The sequence below is a fragment of the Chiloscyllium punctatum genome, chromosome 22, assembly GCF_047496795.1.
Source record: "Chiloscyllium punctatum isolate Juve2018m chromosome 22, sChiPun1.3, whole genome shotgun sequence".
Taxonomy (NCBI): domain Eukaryota; kingdom Metazoa; phylum Chordata; class Chondrichthyes; order Orectolobiformes; family Hemiscylliidae; genus Chiloscyllium; species Chiloscyllium punctatum.
Window position 1 is genome coordinate 47,442,591 of NC_092760.1, and position 16,753 is coordinate 47,459,343.

The window sequence follows — 16,753 nt, forward strand, 5'->3', positions numbered from 1 at the left end:
GGTTATAAGTTTAATAAATACTAGCTATGTAATAGTGTTAGGGCCTTACATTCTAGACCGTTTTACTTGGTTAGAGAAAGACATGAAACTTGAGATGGCCATATACAACAAGTCATTATTTATAGGCCCTGGGGTCTTAGGCCTTTGTATCTCATGAGGGGGTCTTAGGCTTTTGCCTGGTTTAAGATAAAACTTTATTTTACTCAGTTCTAAATTTGGTTCCTACACGATTATTCGCGACCTGAAAAGTCTGTCGACAGTTATTGACTTCCTTTAAAATGAAAATACTTTTTAAAAATTGTTTCCCCCGACCTGTTAAAATGCCCGTTGACAGTAAATTTCTTGTTTCAATCAGGATCCAAGTGGGCAGCTCCATTTGAGGGGATATTAAGTAGACAGGAAGGAAAACTGAACAGCTTAATCAGAAATCCTAAGCATCTGTGATTTATGCAGGGCAGCCTGCCCAGGGGAGAAAAAAAACAGTTCTAAGTCTGGGAACTTGTAACGGCGTTCAATGTTTCTTATTAGACCAAGAATTGTTAGTTCACAGGAACGCTGCTCCAAAATTGTTCTGTTCACCCAGAAGGCAGGCTGAAGATCTATCTTGCTGTTTTCCCTGGGAGTGCAGTGGAGCGATTTGCAGTTATTTTATGTCAAGTGGGATTCAGTGGCAGTGAGGAGGAGGTGATTTCGAAACAAGACCGAATCATTCAAGGGAACAGTCGTGGCGAGCTATCAATGCAAATCGGCTGGGAGGTTTTATTATTTTTATTTACCTGGCCTTTTGGTGTATTTGAAGGAAATTTTGGCCCATCACCCTCGGAGACAGATTCTGGGCTGGATTTGGTGTTTGTCTCCAGTAATTGTTTCTCACTTGTACTTAATTAACGTACTCGCCCTGTTTTTTTAAAAAAACTCCGCTCGTAAAAAGATTGCTAATTAACGTCAGCAAGGATTCCTTTTATCTATCTATTTGACAAAATCAGTCTGGATTTCATCCTAAGACTCCTGTCAGCAAATATGAGGCTGAAGAGGAATGGATCGTACACACTGCACAGGTACAGTTAATATTCCTGACCTCTGTCTCGGTGCCTTTAAAAGTAAACAGTGGTAGAAGGTGGGTGGAGGGGAAGAATGAAAACGCTGTTGGTTAGCGATTTGCATTTTGTTCTGATCGTCCTTGGCTCCGCTGCCAGCCTGGGTAAACACGCAGATGAGTGTTTGAACTCTGCGCAATTCCTGTCACTGTTGGGTTAAAGATTCTTCTCTTTCGGAAAGTTAACCGCTTGTGTGTATTTGTGAGAAATGTTTCTGTCTTTTCCTTCCCCACTGCATTCACCGGGGGTTGTACGATCCTCTGGGCAGAGCAGTCGAGGAGGAAGTTAGTGCAGATCTTGGGAACAGCATGTGAAGATCAAGAGGAAGCAAAGAGACCAGCTACAGCTCGATGGACATCCTGTTCTGCTTCGACTGCGTCTTGTTTAGGTACAATATGACGCTGCCACATGTATTTTATAACACCCCCCCCAACTCATTTTTCGCTTTTATCGGATCATCCATTGCCTTCGTTTTTGATTTTGTTCAAATTGTTGTTACATCGTGTGCCCAGACCGCATAATGGTAACGAGTTTAGTTTTAGTAACCGTCCTCACGTACATTGCAGATTCAAACCTCACTGGTTGTACATCATCATTGCTTTGGTTGCTTTGTTCACTGTTGCATTTTACTTAAGATTATTAAAAGTCTAAAGCTTTTTTATTGACATGATCGTTGCGTTCCGGCGATTTTACTTAAGATCTAACTGAGCACGAGTCAAGTTAGTTGACATCAGCTATGACATTAAAACTTTATATTCTCTACAGGTAATGATTAAAAGTGATAGAAAGTTGTCTGTTAATGATCCATACTAATGCAAAATTAGATTTTTCTGCTTTGAAACTCAGCTGTGTTAATGGTTGTTGACATTATTCCACCTTATTTGACCTGAACTGACTAATGTAGTACTAACACAATACTTGTTTAAAAACGCATTTATTTCGGGAGAGCATCAGCTAGTCATTTTTATTCACAACTGTACAAAATAAGTTTGGGTGGTTTCGAGAAAGGACGACGGTTGAAAGCAACTGAACATTACAGTTCGGCAGAAGGCGTTGCTGCAGCTACCTTGAAGATTTTATCCTTGGCCAACTTTTATGCCTATTTGAGAAAGATAATAGATAAAATAATACATAAGAATCAAACAAGGATAATTAACTGCTGTCTGTCATGATTTAGAATATATTTTACAGTAGCATGATTTGAAATACATTATTAATTTTGTCACAAAGGTCCTAATCTATATACTTTGATATATTTCATATTTGAAATTGGAAACAATGAATGATTCTTTCCCCTATCATATTCATTTTGTGTGTTCCTGTGTTTTTTTCAATCCATATGTTGAAAGTTAATATTTATTGCTGGTATAAAACTGCAATATGTAATGCAGTATTTTGTTTCCCCATAATGTCAGTGGGATCAGTAAGTTGCATTGACACTTTTTTTTCAAAATAAGACATAAGAGCAGGAGTAAACTATACAGCCTATTGAGTCTGCTCTGCCATTCAGTGAGATCATGGTTGATCTGATAAGCCTCGACTCGACTTCTGTCTTTTTCTCTCCACCCACCCCCACCCTCACCCCCACCCCCACCCCTACCCCCACCCCCAACTCTTGATTCTCATATGATTTAAAAGTACATGTATTTCAACATTCTCAATGACCCAACCTTAATGGTTCCATGTGAAATGAATTCCACAGATTCACTACACTCTGAGACAATAAATTCCTCCTCAGCTGTCTTAAATGAGTGATCCCTTGCACTGAGGTAATGGTTTTGGTCAGAGAGTCTCCCGCAAAGGGAAATGACCTCTTTACATCTACCCTGTCAGGCCCCCTTAAGACCAATATTGTTATAATTAGTTGAGAGTTGAATTATGCAGACATAGTCACCTACTTGGAATTCAAAACCATTGGTTTATTCAGTTGACACCTGTTGGAAGCTCTTGAACTAAAAACTAGGAAATCCTGTTCACTGCATTAAACTCAACACCTGACTATTGATGTCTTCAGTACTAGTTTCTGTTCGAAAGTCTATCTTCTTTGTATGTCACTTTTTCACTCTAAGAAATCTTTCAAGCACTAGATCAAATTGATTGCATTAGCTGTAAGTTGTGCACACGAGAGAAGGTGCAAAACTTGACCTAATCTTGGGAAATAAGGTAGGGCAGGTGACTGAGGTGTCAGTGGGGGAGCACTTTGGAGCCAGCGACCATGACTCTATTAGATTTAAAATAGTGATGGAAAAGGATAGACCAGATCTAAAAGTTGAAGTTCTAAATTGGAGAAAGGCAATTTTGACGGTATTAAGCAAGAACTTTCAAAAGCTGATTGGGGGTAGATATTCACAGGTAAAGAGACAGCTGGAAAATGGGAAGTCTTCAGAAATGAGATAACAAGAATCTAGAGAAAATATATTCCTGTTGGGTGAAAGGAAGGGCTGGAGGGTATGCTGGATGACTAAAGAAATTGAGGGTTTGGTTAAGAAAAAGAAGGAAGCCTATCTAAGGTATAGACAGGATAGATTGAGTGACTCCTTAGAGTATAAAGGTAGTAGGAGTATACTTGAGGGCAATCAGGACGGCAAAAAGGGGACATGAGATAGCTTTGGCAAATAGAATTAAGGAGAATCCACAGGGTTTTTACAAATATATTAAGGACAAAAGGGTAACTAGAAAGAGAATAGGGCCCCTCAAAGGTCAGCAAGGTGGCCTTTGTGTGCAGCCGCAGAAAATAGGGGAGATACTAAATGAATATTTTGCATCAGTATTTACCGTGGAAAAGGAGATGGAAGGTATGGAATGTAGGGAAATAGATGGTGACATCTTGAAAAATATCCATATTACAGAGGAGGAAGTGCTGGATGTCTTGAAATGTATAAAGGTGGATAACTCCCCAGTACCTGATCAGGCTTACCTTAGAACCCTGTGGGAAGCTAGAGAAGTGATTGCTGGACCTCTTGCTGAGATATTTGTATCATCGATAGTCACAGGTGAGGTGCTGGAAGACTGGAGGTTGGCTAATATGGTGCCATTATTTAAGAAAGGTGGTAAGGACAAGCCAGGGAACTATAGACCGGTGAGCCTGATGTTGGTGGTGGGCAAGTTGTTGGAGGGAATCCTGATGGACAGGATGTACATGTATTTGGAAAGGCAAGGGCTTATTAGGGATAGTTAACATGGCTTTATGCATGGGAAATCATGTCTCTCAAATTTGATTGAGTTTTTTGAAGAAGTAACAAAGGGGATTGATGATGGCAGAGTGGTAGATGTGATCTACATGGACTTCAGTAAGGCGTTCGATAAGGCTCCCCATGGGAGACTGGTTAGCAAGGTTAGGTCTCATGGAATGCAGGGAGAACTAGCATTTGTATACAGAACTGGCTCAAAGGTAGAAGACAGGATTGCTTTTCAAACTGGAGGCCTGTGACCAGTGGAGTGCCAAAAGAATCAGTGCTGGGTCCACTAGTTTTCATCTTTTATAGAGATTATTTAGGAATGAGCATAAGAGGTACAATTAGTAAGTTTGCAGATGACGCCAAAATTAGAGGTGTAGTGGACAGCGAAGAAGGTTACCTCATTTACAACAAGATCTTGAGATGGGCTGAGAAGTGGCAGTGGAGTTTAATTCCGATAAATGCGAGGTGCTGCATTTTGGGAAAGCAAATCTTAGCAGGACATATACACTTAATGGTAAGGTCCTAGGGAGTGTTGCTGAACAAAGAGACCTTGTAGTACAGGTTCATAGCTCCTTGAAAGTGGAGTCGCAGGTATATAGGATAGTGAAGAAGGCTGGAATGCTTTCCTTTATTGGTCAGATTATTGAGTACAGGAGTTGGGAGGTCATGTTGCGGCTGTACAGGACATTGGTTGAATCACTGTTGGAATATTGTGTGCAGTTCAGGTCTCCTTCATATCGGAAAGATGTTGTGAAACTTGAAAGGTTTCAGAAAAGATTTACAAGGATGTTGCCAGGGTTGGAGGATTTGAGCTATAGGGAGAAGTTGAACAAGCTGTGGCTGTTTTCCCTTGAGCATCGGAGGCTAAGGGGTAATCTTAGAGCTTTATAAAATTATGAGGGGCATGGATAGGATAAATAGGGAAAGTATTTTCCCTGGGGTTGGGGAGTCCAGAACTAGAGGGATAGGTTTAGGGTAAGAGGGGAAAGTTATAAAATAGACCTATGGGGCAATATTTTCATGCAGAAGGTGGTATGTGTATGGAATGAGTTGCCAGAGGAAGTGGTGGAGGCTAGTACAATTGCAACATTTAAAAGACATTTGGATGGAAATATGAATAAGGAGGGTTTAGAAGGATATGGGCCAGGTGCTGGCAGTTGGGACTAGATTGGATTGGGATATCTGGTCGTCATGAACATGTTGGACCAAAGGGTCAGTTTCCGTGCTGTACATCTCTATGACTTTATTTGAGTGCTGTTTGCATTTTTACTGAGCATTGTTCCAGGAAAAAGGAGGAAGCTGCTTGTAACTAAAGGCAGGGACTAGAATAACTCGTAGATTCTTAGCTTCTGAGTTCCATTTTGCACTTATAAGCCAAATAATTCATGGAGTGCAGCATGCAAAAGTCATTCTTGGAGCATTTAGTTTTCTCCAGAATCTCTATGAAAGTGTATTTATCTTTTTAACAACTAATCAATTTTTGTAAATATTACACTGTCAGTCAAACAACCAAAGGTGAACAGCAGTGGTAGCCTGGATACTTTTGAGAGTTTCTGGCAACAGCCAGTTCTAGAAGCAACTGGATAGCAAGTTGTATCAAACTTGGTATTGCATAATGAGACAGGATTAATAAATTACCTCAGAGTTAATTAACCTCTAGGTAGCAGTGACAATAGTATGATTGAATTTTCCATTCAGTCTGAAGAATGGAAATATATGTGTAAGATTGCTATTTTAAATTTAAATAAGAGTAATTATACGGGCATGAAAGCTGAACTAGCAAAATGAAATGTGATAGCTAGTATGAGAGAGATCAGAAGTGTGTCAGGGGCAGATACTTAAGGAGAACGCTTAATAAGTATATTTCTATGAAAAAAAACACTATCCATCATTACCTGAAACTTAAGAATAAGCTTATAATTAAGCAAAAATGGATGGGAGGTCAGATGATGGTGAGAATGTGAAGAATGGCAGAAAAGTATGCAGTAAGTCAGGAGGAAGTAATTAGTTTGAGAAGTGTGCTAAAATCGTAAACCCTCTAGCTAGTATTTTCAAAGTATCTAAAAACAAAAGAGTTAATAAAGTGAGATTTGGACTTGAAGATAAGCATTAGTAGTAGATACAATGGAAGTGGTAGGTGAAATGAGCAAATACTTTGATCCTGCCTTGACAATAGTGGTGACAAGAAAATGTCCCAGTAATAGATGTAAATCAGGAGAAGGAAAGAGGAAAACTTGATGAAATTAAAGGAAAGTAGTGCTGACAAATTCCCAGGTCCTGATGGACTTTCTCTAAGGATATTAAAATAGGTAACTCATGAGATAGTAGGTACGCTGGTGTAAATTTTGCAAACTTTGCAAGATTCAAGAAAGCATAGGCCAGTTGGCTTGATCTCTTTTGTGGACATAATGCCAGAATCGATCATTAAAAAGATTATAGCTGGAAAAGCCAGTCTTATTAGGGAGAGTCAGCTTGGTTTTGAGTGAAAAATTGTGTTTAACCAATTTATTGGAATTCTCTGAAGAAGAAAATGTTCTGTGGATAAGGGTGAGCCTATTAACATGGTGTAAGTCAAGATGATGGTGCCAGCACAATAGGTAGGTTCAGGCTCCTGCGCCTGTATGCTCCAGGATGACCACATTCTTTGTTCTTGCTCGCTCGTGCTGTCTCGCTTGCGCTCTCTCTCTCTCTCTCTCTCTCCTCTCTTCTGCAGCACCAGTTACTATGGTGGCATTACCTGAAGTGAGGACTCCTTGAGACGTGTTTGAAGACTCATTGTACAAAATATGAACTCTTTGTGTAATTTTAAAAATCTTTTTCTGTAACTCAAAGTGGCACTGAATTGTGGCAACAAAACACTTTTCATTGTCTCTTTCTAGATAATATGTGACAATCATGGTTGTGGGTAGATTCGCTGAGCTCGGAGGTTGATTTGCAGACATTTAATCCCCTGAGTCGGTGGCATCTTCAGTGTTTTGGAGCCTCCTATGAAGCGCTGCTGTACTGTCTTCTGGAATTCATGTGACAATAACTAACTCTCACTTGGATTTCCTGAAGAGATTTGACAAGATGTTGCACAAAAGGTCTGTGTTGGGGCCACACCTAGTCATGCTACACGCTAATGACATGGATAAAGGAACTGAAGACATTATTGTTTGGTTTGCACATGACCCAAATATAGATGGAGGGGGCAATTATTATTGAGGAAACGGAGGCTGTAAAAGGTCTTGGACATGCTGGGCAAAGAAGTGACATATGGAATACAATGTAGGAAAATGTGAGGCTATGAACTTTGGTAGGAAGCATAGAGGTACAGTCAGTTTTCTAAACTAGGGAAGGCTTTGGAAATCTGAAGCACAAAATAACTGAAGAGTCCCAGTTCAGGATTCTGTTAAGGTTAACGTGCTGGTTCATTTGGCAGTAAGGGAGGCAAATGCAATGTTAGCGTTCACTTACAGAGCTGAGATGTACTGTTGAGGCTGTATAAGGCTGTGGTCAAATCACATTTGGAATATTGTGAGCAGTTTTGAACCCCATATCTGAGGAAGGATGTGCTAGTGTTTGTGGCGATACAGAGCAGAGTTACAAGAATGATCCTGGAAATGAAGGGCTAGACATATGAGGAGCAGTTGAGGACTTTAGCTCTGCACTCAATGAAGGGTGAGAGGGAATTTGAAACTTAGAGAATACTGAGAGGCCTAGATAGAGTGGACGTGGAGGAAATGTTTCCATCAGTAGGAGAGACTCTGGCCCAAGGGCACAGCCTCAAAGTGTGGGGATGATGCTTTAGAATGAGATGTGGAGGAGTTTCTCCAGCCAGATAATGTATAATCTGTGGAACTCATTGATATAAGGTCAGGTTATTGAATGTATTTAAGACAGAAGTAAATTGGTGCTTAATTAGTAAGGGGATCAAGGGTCAGAGGGAGAAAGCAGAAGAATGGGGTTGAGACACACATCAGCCATGATCAAATGGTAGAGCAGACTTGATGGGCCAAATGGCCTAATTCTGCTTTTGTGGCTTTTGGCAGGAGTATTACCTCAAACAGAGGACACCTGCAGAATTTCAAGGTGCAGAGGGATCTAGGTATTGTAGTGCATGAATTATAAAAAGTCAATTTGCAAGTACAAAGATAGAGGATTATTTTTTATACTGGAGGCCTGTGACCAGCGGTGTGCCAAAAGGACCGGTGCTGCGTCCACTGCTTTTCATCATTTATATGGATGATAAGAGGCATGATTATTAAGTTTGCAACTGACACCGAAATTGGTGATGTAGTTCACAGTGAAGAAGGTTATTTCCAAGTAAAATGGGACCATGATCTGTTGGGTCATATAAGGAGTGGCAGATGGAGCTTAATTTAGATGAATATGAGGTGCTGCGCTTTGGTAAGGCAAGCCAGGCCAGGATTTATACTATTAATGATAGGGCTTTGGGGAGTGTTGCCAAACAGAGACCTAGGAGTGCATGCATAGTTCTTTGAAAGTGGAGTCGCAGGTAGATAGGATGGTGAAGAGGGCATTTGGCACGCTTGCCTTCATTGGTCAATGCATTGAGCATAGGAGTTAGAATGTCATGCTGTGGCTGTACCGGAAATTTGTCAGGCCATTTTTAAAATACTGCATAGAATTCAGGTTGCCCTTCTATAGGAATAATGTTGTTAAACTTGAGGTTGCAGAAAAGATTTACAGGATTTTGCTGGAGTTGGCGATTTGAGTTATCGGGAGAGGGTGAATAGGGTGGAGTTTTTTACTCTGGAGTGTCTCAAGCTGACAAGTAACTTTATAGAAGTTTATAAACTCATGAGGGGCATGGAAAGGGTGAATAGCCAAGGTCTTTTCCCCAGGTGAGTGGACTCCAAAAGTAGACAGCATATATTTATGGTGAGAGGGAAAAGATTTAAAAAGGACCTGAGGTATCTTTTACACGCAGAGGCTGGTGCATGTATAGAATGAGAAAGCGGTGCAGGCTGGTACAATTATAATATTTAAAAGACATCTGAATAGAGATATGAATAAGAAGAGTTTAGAGCAATCTGGGGCCGAATGCTGGCAAATGGGTCTCTGTCAAATAGCGATGTCTGGTTGGCACAGATGACTTGAACTAAAGTGTCTGTTTCCATGGTGTATGACTCTGACTCTTAATTGATCAAGAAGGTTTATTGAATATTATCCTTCTTACAAGAGGAATTATACACAAAAGTAAGAATGCTGTTTCATTTGTGCAGGGCTTTGAGGCCACATCACAAAAATCTTTGTTCTTTAAACGTTTAAAGGAAATCAAAAATGCACAAGATATATGTATTGGGGATGGTTTAGAAGTGATTTACTGTATTGGAAGCTGGAATAAGCATCTTTGCATATGAGGAAAGATTGTGCCAACTAGGCTTGCTCTCATTGGAGTTTAGAAGAGTCAAAGGTGATTTAATTTCAACGTCCATGATGTCCGGACAAGGTAGACTTCGAAATTATGTTTACTCTTGTAGGTGAGTAAAGAATGGGGGCATTGACTTAAAATTAGCGATTACCCTTTAAATTCAGAGATTAAACATTCTTATCTTCTGAGCAACTTTGGAACTCTCTTCATCAAAAGGTGATGGCAGTAGGGTCCTTGAATATTTCTAATGCTGAGATTGATTCCATTGTATAACAAAAATTTAAGGTTATTGAGAGTAAAAGGGAATTCAGAACACAAATCAACCAGATCTTAATGAATGCAAATAATCAAAGAACTGCAGACACTGGAAATCAGAAACAAAAAGAAAGCTTCTGGAAAATCTCAGCAGGCCTGATAGCATCTGTATAGAGAAAACAGAATTAACAGATCCAGTGACCTTTCTTCAGAAACTGACACATTAGTGAAGAGAGAGTTAACGATGGAAACATGGCTCAGAGATGGGCAGGACTGGCAGCTTTATGTTCCAGGATCCAAATGCTACAAGGAGGATAGAAGGGGAGGTAAGACAGGAGGGGGAATGGTATTTTTGATAAGGGATAGCATTACAGCTGTGCTGAGGGAGGATATTCCCAGAAACACATCCAGGGAAGTTATTTGGGTGGAACTGAGAAATAAGAAAGGGATGATCACCTTATAGGGATTGTATTATAGACCCGCCAATAGTCAGAGGGAAATTGAGAAACAAACTTGTAAGAAGATCTCAGCTATCTGTAAGAATAATAGGGTAGTTATGGTAGGGGAGTTTAATTATCCAAACGTCAACTGGGACTGCCATAGTGTTAAAGGTTTAGATGGAGAGGAATTTCTTACGTGTGTACAAGACAATTTTCTGATTCAGTATGTGGATGTACCTACTAGAGAAGGTGCAAAACTTGACCTACTTTTGGGACATAAGGCTGGGCAGGTGACTGAGGTGCCAGTGGGGGAGCACTTTGGGGCCAGCAACCAAAATTCTATTCATTTTAAAATAGTGATGGAAAAGGATAGACCAGATCTAAAAGTTGAAGTTCTAAATCGGAGAGAGGCCAATTTTGACGGTATTAGGCAAGAACTTTCAAAAGCTGATTGGAGGCAGATGCTCACAGGTAAAGGGACGGCTGGAAAATGGGAAGCCTTCAGAAATGAGATAACAAGAATCCAGAGAAAGTATATTCCTGTCAGGGTGAAAGGGAAGGCAGGTAGATATAGGGAATGTTGGATGGCTAAAGAAATTGAGGGTTTGGTTAAGAAAAATAAGGAAGCATATGTCAAGTATAGACAGGATAGATCGAGTGAATCCTTCGAAGAGTATAAAGAACGTAGAAGTATACTTAAGAGGGAAATCAGGAGGGCAAAACGGGGATGTGAGATAGCTTTGGCAAATTAGAATTAAGGAGAATCCAAAGGGTTTTTACAAATATGTGTAGGACAAAAGGGTAACTAGGTAGAAAATAGGGCCCCTCAAAGATCAGCAAGGCGGCTTTTGTGTGGAGCCACAAAAAATGGGGAGGATACTAAATGAATATTTTGCATCAGTATTTACTGTGTAAAAGGATATGGAAGATATAGACTCTAGGGAAATAGATGGTGACATCTTGAAAAATGTCCAGATTACAGAGGAAGAAGTGCATAAACATGGATTAATCCCCAGGACTTGATCAGGTGTACCCGAGAACTCTGTGGGAAGCTAGAGAAGTGATTGCTGGGTTTCTTACTGAGATATTTGTATCATCGATAGTCACAGGTGAGGTGCTGGGAGACTGGAGGTTGGCAAACGTGGTGCCACTGTTTAAGAAGGGCGGTAAAGACAAGCCAGGGAACTATAGACCAGTGAGCCTGACGGTGGTGGGCAAGTTGTTGGAGGGAATCCTGAGGGACAGGTTATGTACATGTATTTGGAAAGGCAAGGACTTACTAGGGATAGTCAACATGGCTTTGTGTGTGGGAAATCATGTATCACAAACTTGATTGAGTTTTTTGAAGAAGTAACAAAGAAGATTGATGAGGGCAGAGCAGTAGATGTGATATATATGGACTTCAGTAAGGCGTTCGATAAGGTTCCCCATGGGAGACTGATTAGCAAGGTTAGATCTCATGGAATACTGGGAGAACTAGCCATTTGCATACAGAACTGGCTCAAAGGTAGAAGACAGAGGGTGGTGGTGAGGGTTGTTTTTCAGACTGGAGGCCTGTGACCAGTGGAGTGCCACAAGGATCGGTGGTGGGCCCTCTACTTTTTGTCATTTACATAAATGATTTGGATGCAAGCATAAGAGGTACAGTTAGTAAGTTTGCAGATGGCACTGAAATTTGAGGTGTAGTGGATAGCGAAGAGGGTTACCTCAGATTACAACAGGATCTGGACCAGATGGGCCAATGGGCTGAGAAGTGGCAGATGGAGTTTAATTCCGATAAATGCAAGATGCTGCATTTTGGGAAAGCAAATCTTTGCAGGACTTATACACTTAATGGGAAGGTCCTAGGGAGTGTTGCTGAACAAAGAGACCTTGGTGTGCAGGTTCATAGCTGCTTGAAAGTGGAGTCACAGGTAGATAGGATAGTGAAGGCAGCATTTGGTATGCTTTCCTTTATTGGTTAGAGTATTGAGTATAGGAGTTGGTAGGTCATGTTACGGCTGTACAGGACATTGGTCAGGCCACTGTTGGAATATTGCATGCAATTCTGGTCTCCTTCCTATCAGAAAGATGTTGTGAAACTTGAAAGGGTTCAGAAAAGATTTACAAGGATGTTGCCAGGGTTGGAGGATCTGAGCTACAGGGAGAGGCTGAACAGGCTGGGGCAGTTTTCCCTGGAGCGTCGGAGGCTGAGGAGTGGCCTTATAGAGGTTTACAAAATTGAGGGGCATGGATAGAATAAATAGACCAAGTCTTTTCCCTGGGATCAGGGAGTCTAGAATGAGAGGGCATAGGTTTAGGGTGGGGGGTTGGGGAAGATATAAAAGAGACCTAAGGGGCAACTTTTTCACGCAGAGGGTGGTACGTGTATGGAATGAGCTGCCAGAGAATGTGGTGGAGGCTGGTACAATTGCAACATTTTAAGAGGCATTTGGATGGGTATATGAATAGGAAGGATTTGGAGGGATATGGGCCAGGTGCTGGCAGGTGGGACTAGATTGGGTTGGGATATCTGGTCAGCTGGGTGGGTTGGACTGAAGGGTCTGTTTCCATGCTGTACATCTCTATGACTCTATAATGACAGACCTGAGTTTTTCTAGCAATTGTATTCTTATGGTTACATTGAATGTTTGACTTCGTTCGTGGTGATCAGAATTTCTTAGTGACATTTAGTCAGCATATAGCTTGAGTAGCAGACAGCAATATGAAAACAGACAATACTATGCTGATTGTGTATAGATGTTGGTCAGCATTATCGTAGATTCTGTTTCATTTTCAAAGTGTTACGGAATGTTGTGAAGTCATTACGTTGCATGAGGATGTTGTGTGACATTGCATTTATATTGCAAGTTTAATCACTTACAATATTCGGAAACATATCATTTGAATAGATGGAACTTAAAATCCTGTTCTGACCGAAAACTATTTGTGTTGCAAATACCAAAAACTATAGTAACTGAACTTGTAAGCCTAGAAGGTAAATTTGAAAGACAGTTGAGTCCTTAGTGAGTAAATTCTCTACCTCGGGCATTTGGTATTGAAGTTTCCATGCGACTGTAGGGCAGTGGGTAAGGGAACTCTAAAGAGATAGAGGGGAGATTTGTCATTCCATTTCAGTGTCGCAGGGCCAGAATGATAAAAGGCAAGGATTTGCAAAGTCTGTCGTCTTTGTTAGAAAATGTGTATGTTAGGGAACCACATTTTACTGGCTTGTTGGGATCAGAATACTGATATAAGAATAACGGTTGGCAAGTAATTGCAGGGTGGTGCGAGATTGCTATATTCTCGAGGAGGATGAGGGAAGATTGGAGAAATTTGCATTCAGTTACTTGGCTTACCTTTTTTACATCTATGTTCATGTTTGATCTAAATTTTTACTTTTTGATTTGGATCACCATGCAACTAGCAGCTCAGTATTAGAATGTTCCACGCAACTAAAATGTCAGTTCATGTTATATAAATGTAACCTTTCATCACACAGGCACCTTCTGGCTGACTGTGAAAGAATGTACAGTTCCTTCCACCTTCTTACTCTTCTGCTTTTCACAAGAAATGAAATAGACTGATGTAAGATTGGCTCCATACTTTTTTTTCATCCACACATTGATTCATGATGACATCATCCAGTCATTTGGTCAAACTCCAGATGAATAATAATGACATCTGGTTCAATCTCTGCAACACTTCTCGCTGACCTCACATCCATCTTCATACTATCAGCAGACCTGTCAGATAATTCATGGATGGAATTCTTTATTTACTTATGTTGAACAGACTTTTCAAAAACATCTTACCCAAGCTTTTGGTCAAAACCTGTGCTTTGCTTTATACATTAAAGATATCATATAAAATGCACGTTGGTGCTGTAATTTAACGGACTTTTAAAAAATGTCAGTTTATGTAATTTGGAAGGACAACGTTTGTTTCTAAGTGTCTCTTTTGTCACTAAAATAAAACTTATTTAATGGAGAAAATTGTGTTTTTTCCTGGATTTGAACTAGCTACATTGTTTTATTATCTTTGTGCTTAACCACTGCAGTTCAAGCTCAGTATGAAGCTCTTGAAAATTTAGTGAAATATTTATGTAAAACCAATAAGTTGCAATATTTCTTGCACTAATGATGTAAGTAAAATTCATAAAAATATGTATAGTTCTGGTCCCCATATTTCGGGAAGGACGTGGAAGCATTGGAAAAGGTTCAGAGGAGATTTACCAGGATGTTGCCTGGTCTGGAGGGAAGGTCTTATGAGGAAAGGCTGAGAGACTTGAACCTGTTCTCATTGGAAAGAAGAAGGCTAAGAGGGGATTTGATAGAGACATAAAGGATGATCAGAGGATTAGTTAGGGTAGACAGACAGTCAAAGTCTTTTTCCTAGGATGGTGACGTCAGCTTGTACGAGGGGGCATAACTACAAATTGAGGGGTGATAGATTTAAGACAGATGTCAGAGGCAGGTTCTTTACGCAGAGAGTGGTAAGGGTGTGGAATGCCCTACCTGCTCATTTAGTCAACTCAGCCACATTAGGGAGATTTAAACAATCCTTGGATAAGCACATGGATGATTTTGGGATAGTGTCGGGAGACGAGCTGAGAATAGTTCACAGGTCGGTGCAACCTCGAGGGCCAAAGGGCCTGTTCTGCGTTGTATTGTTCTATGAGGAGAATGCACTGACCAGGTTTTGAGTCTCATTTCTGCTGAGCCGGTGATTTTCTAATGGCAATTTTTGTTCAATTGTTTGGCATAAACAGGACTCTTTTCTGACCCTTCCAAATGTGAAATTACATTTTTAAACAGAGTGGGGACTTTCAAACAGCACATTTATTTAGGAAAGCTTTAATGGCCTTTCATCTTCTACTTTACATCTTCATTATAAAGGTATAGTTGAGAGGTGAATAAAAAAATAATTTATAGCTATGGATTGACATATGTACATGTTTTTATGAGTGCTTTATATTTAGAAGTTGCTGATGTATTTCCTTGCAGTCATGAAGGGGAAGGGCGGTGTATGTGGAAGTCTGCCTCTCCCTGGAGATTTGTGGTTGTATGGAATGTATGGCTGTCTACATCTGTTTTACAAGATCTACCGTGGCCTGTATATGCTCAACTATGAAGTTATTTTGTCTGCTTCCCAAAAGAGGCCATGCTTAAGTTTTTTTTTGTTTAAGTGTGCATGTTTTAAAGTCTAGCTGGTTTAATTTTGAAGGTAAATACCCTGTTCTGTTTCTTTTACTCTTTTTCTCCCTGGTGTGGTCACCAGAATTCTTGTAGGCGCATGATTTTTATTGCTTTCCTGAACTGTACTTTGATGCGAAGAGTCGAAGACATATTGCACCATATTACAGCATAACTTCTGAATAGTGAATTCAGTAGACACAATGTTATCTTTATGCACCAGAAAGTTCCTGTAACTAGGCTGAGAGGAGGAAGGAGACTCAATGGAACACTGAGTTAGAATACAGCCCTTTTCATTTTTGTCATCTGTGATGGAAGTCCCGTGCATTTAAAATGAAAGTCTTCTGACTCTCAACCACAAAGGTCCTTTCTGTTTCTGCTTGCTTTAAGTATTCCTCAGTAAAATTACGTAGACACCCTTAGTAGCAAACATTTTTAGAACCTTCAATTGTTTTAAAATAATTCTTGCTTTCACTATTATTGCATTGACAGGCGCAATGTTAATATGCCAATTTTTCTTCAGGTGGATGCCATTCTTCATAACTTCATCAGATCCAAAACATTTCTAACATGTTTATATATGTGCTGAATTTTGTTCTTTCTTCCGGGCTCTACGTTCAGAATAAGGAAATCTATGTGGTTCAAATAATTCGCAATCATTTGTTCTTGTATCTTTAAGAAGTAATTTTTTTTATCACCATGCTTTTGTTCATGAGATGTGGACGTCAATGGCAAGATAGTTGTTGATTGGTCTTCGGTTGGAACATGTAAATAATGTTGTTTGTAGATGTTAGAGGCCAATCTTCTCAGCTCGAGAACATTACTGCAGGAGTTCCTCAGCCATGACCTAGGCCCAAACATGTTCCACTGCTTTACCAATAGCCTTCCCTCCACTTTAAAGTCAGTCATGTTTGTGCTGATTGCACCATGTTCAGCATCATTTGTGATTCTTCAGGTACTGAAGCAACCATGTCCTTCTGCAGCAAGACCTGGTCAGTGTCCAGGGTTGGGATGGTAAGTGACAAGTAATACTTGTGCCAAACAAGTGCCAGGTACTGACCATCCCCAACATCAATGAATCTAACAATCTCTCCTTGGAATTCAGTAGAATGATAATTGCTGAATCTCCTAATATCAACACCTTGAGAGTTACATTGAACTGTACCAACTTACAACAGCTCATCAGAAGCAAGGAATTCTGTTAGAAGTAACAGCTGCAGATTCCCACAAA

General features: G+C 40.2%; 1 protein-coding gene across 1 annotated transcript in view; it reads left to right on the plus strand.

The window, feature by feature from the left end:
• The first annotated feature begins 272 nt into the window (after positions 1-272).
• The window catches only part of LOC140493612 (MOB kinase activator 2-like), a 93,133-nt gene continuing 76,652 nt past the window's right edge, over positions 273-16,753 (plus strand). The window contains 3 exon segments of the mRNA XM_072592236.1: positions 273-1,058; positions 1,366-1,437; positions 1,440-1,485. Of these exon segments, the coding sequence (XP_072448337.1) occupies positions 1,037-1,058; positions 1,366-1,437; positions 1,440-1,485 (140 nt within the window). The 5' untranslated portion in view covers positions 273-1,036.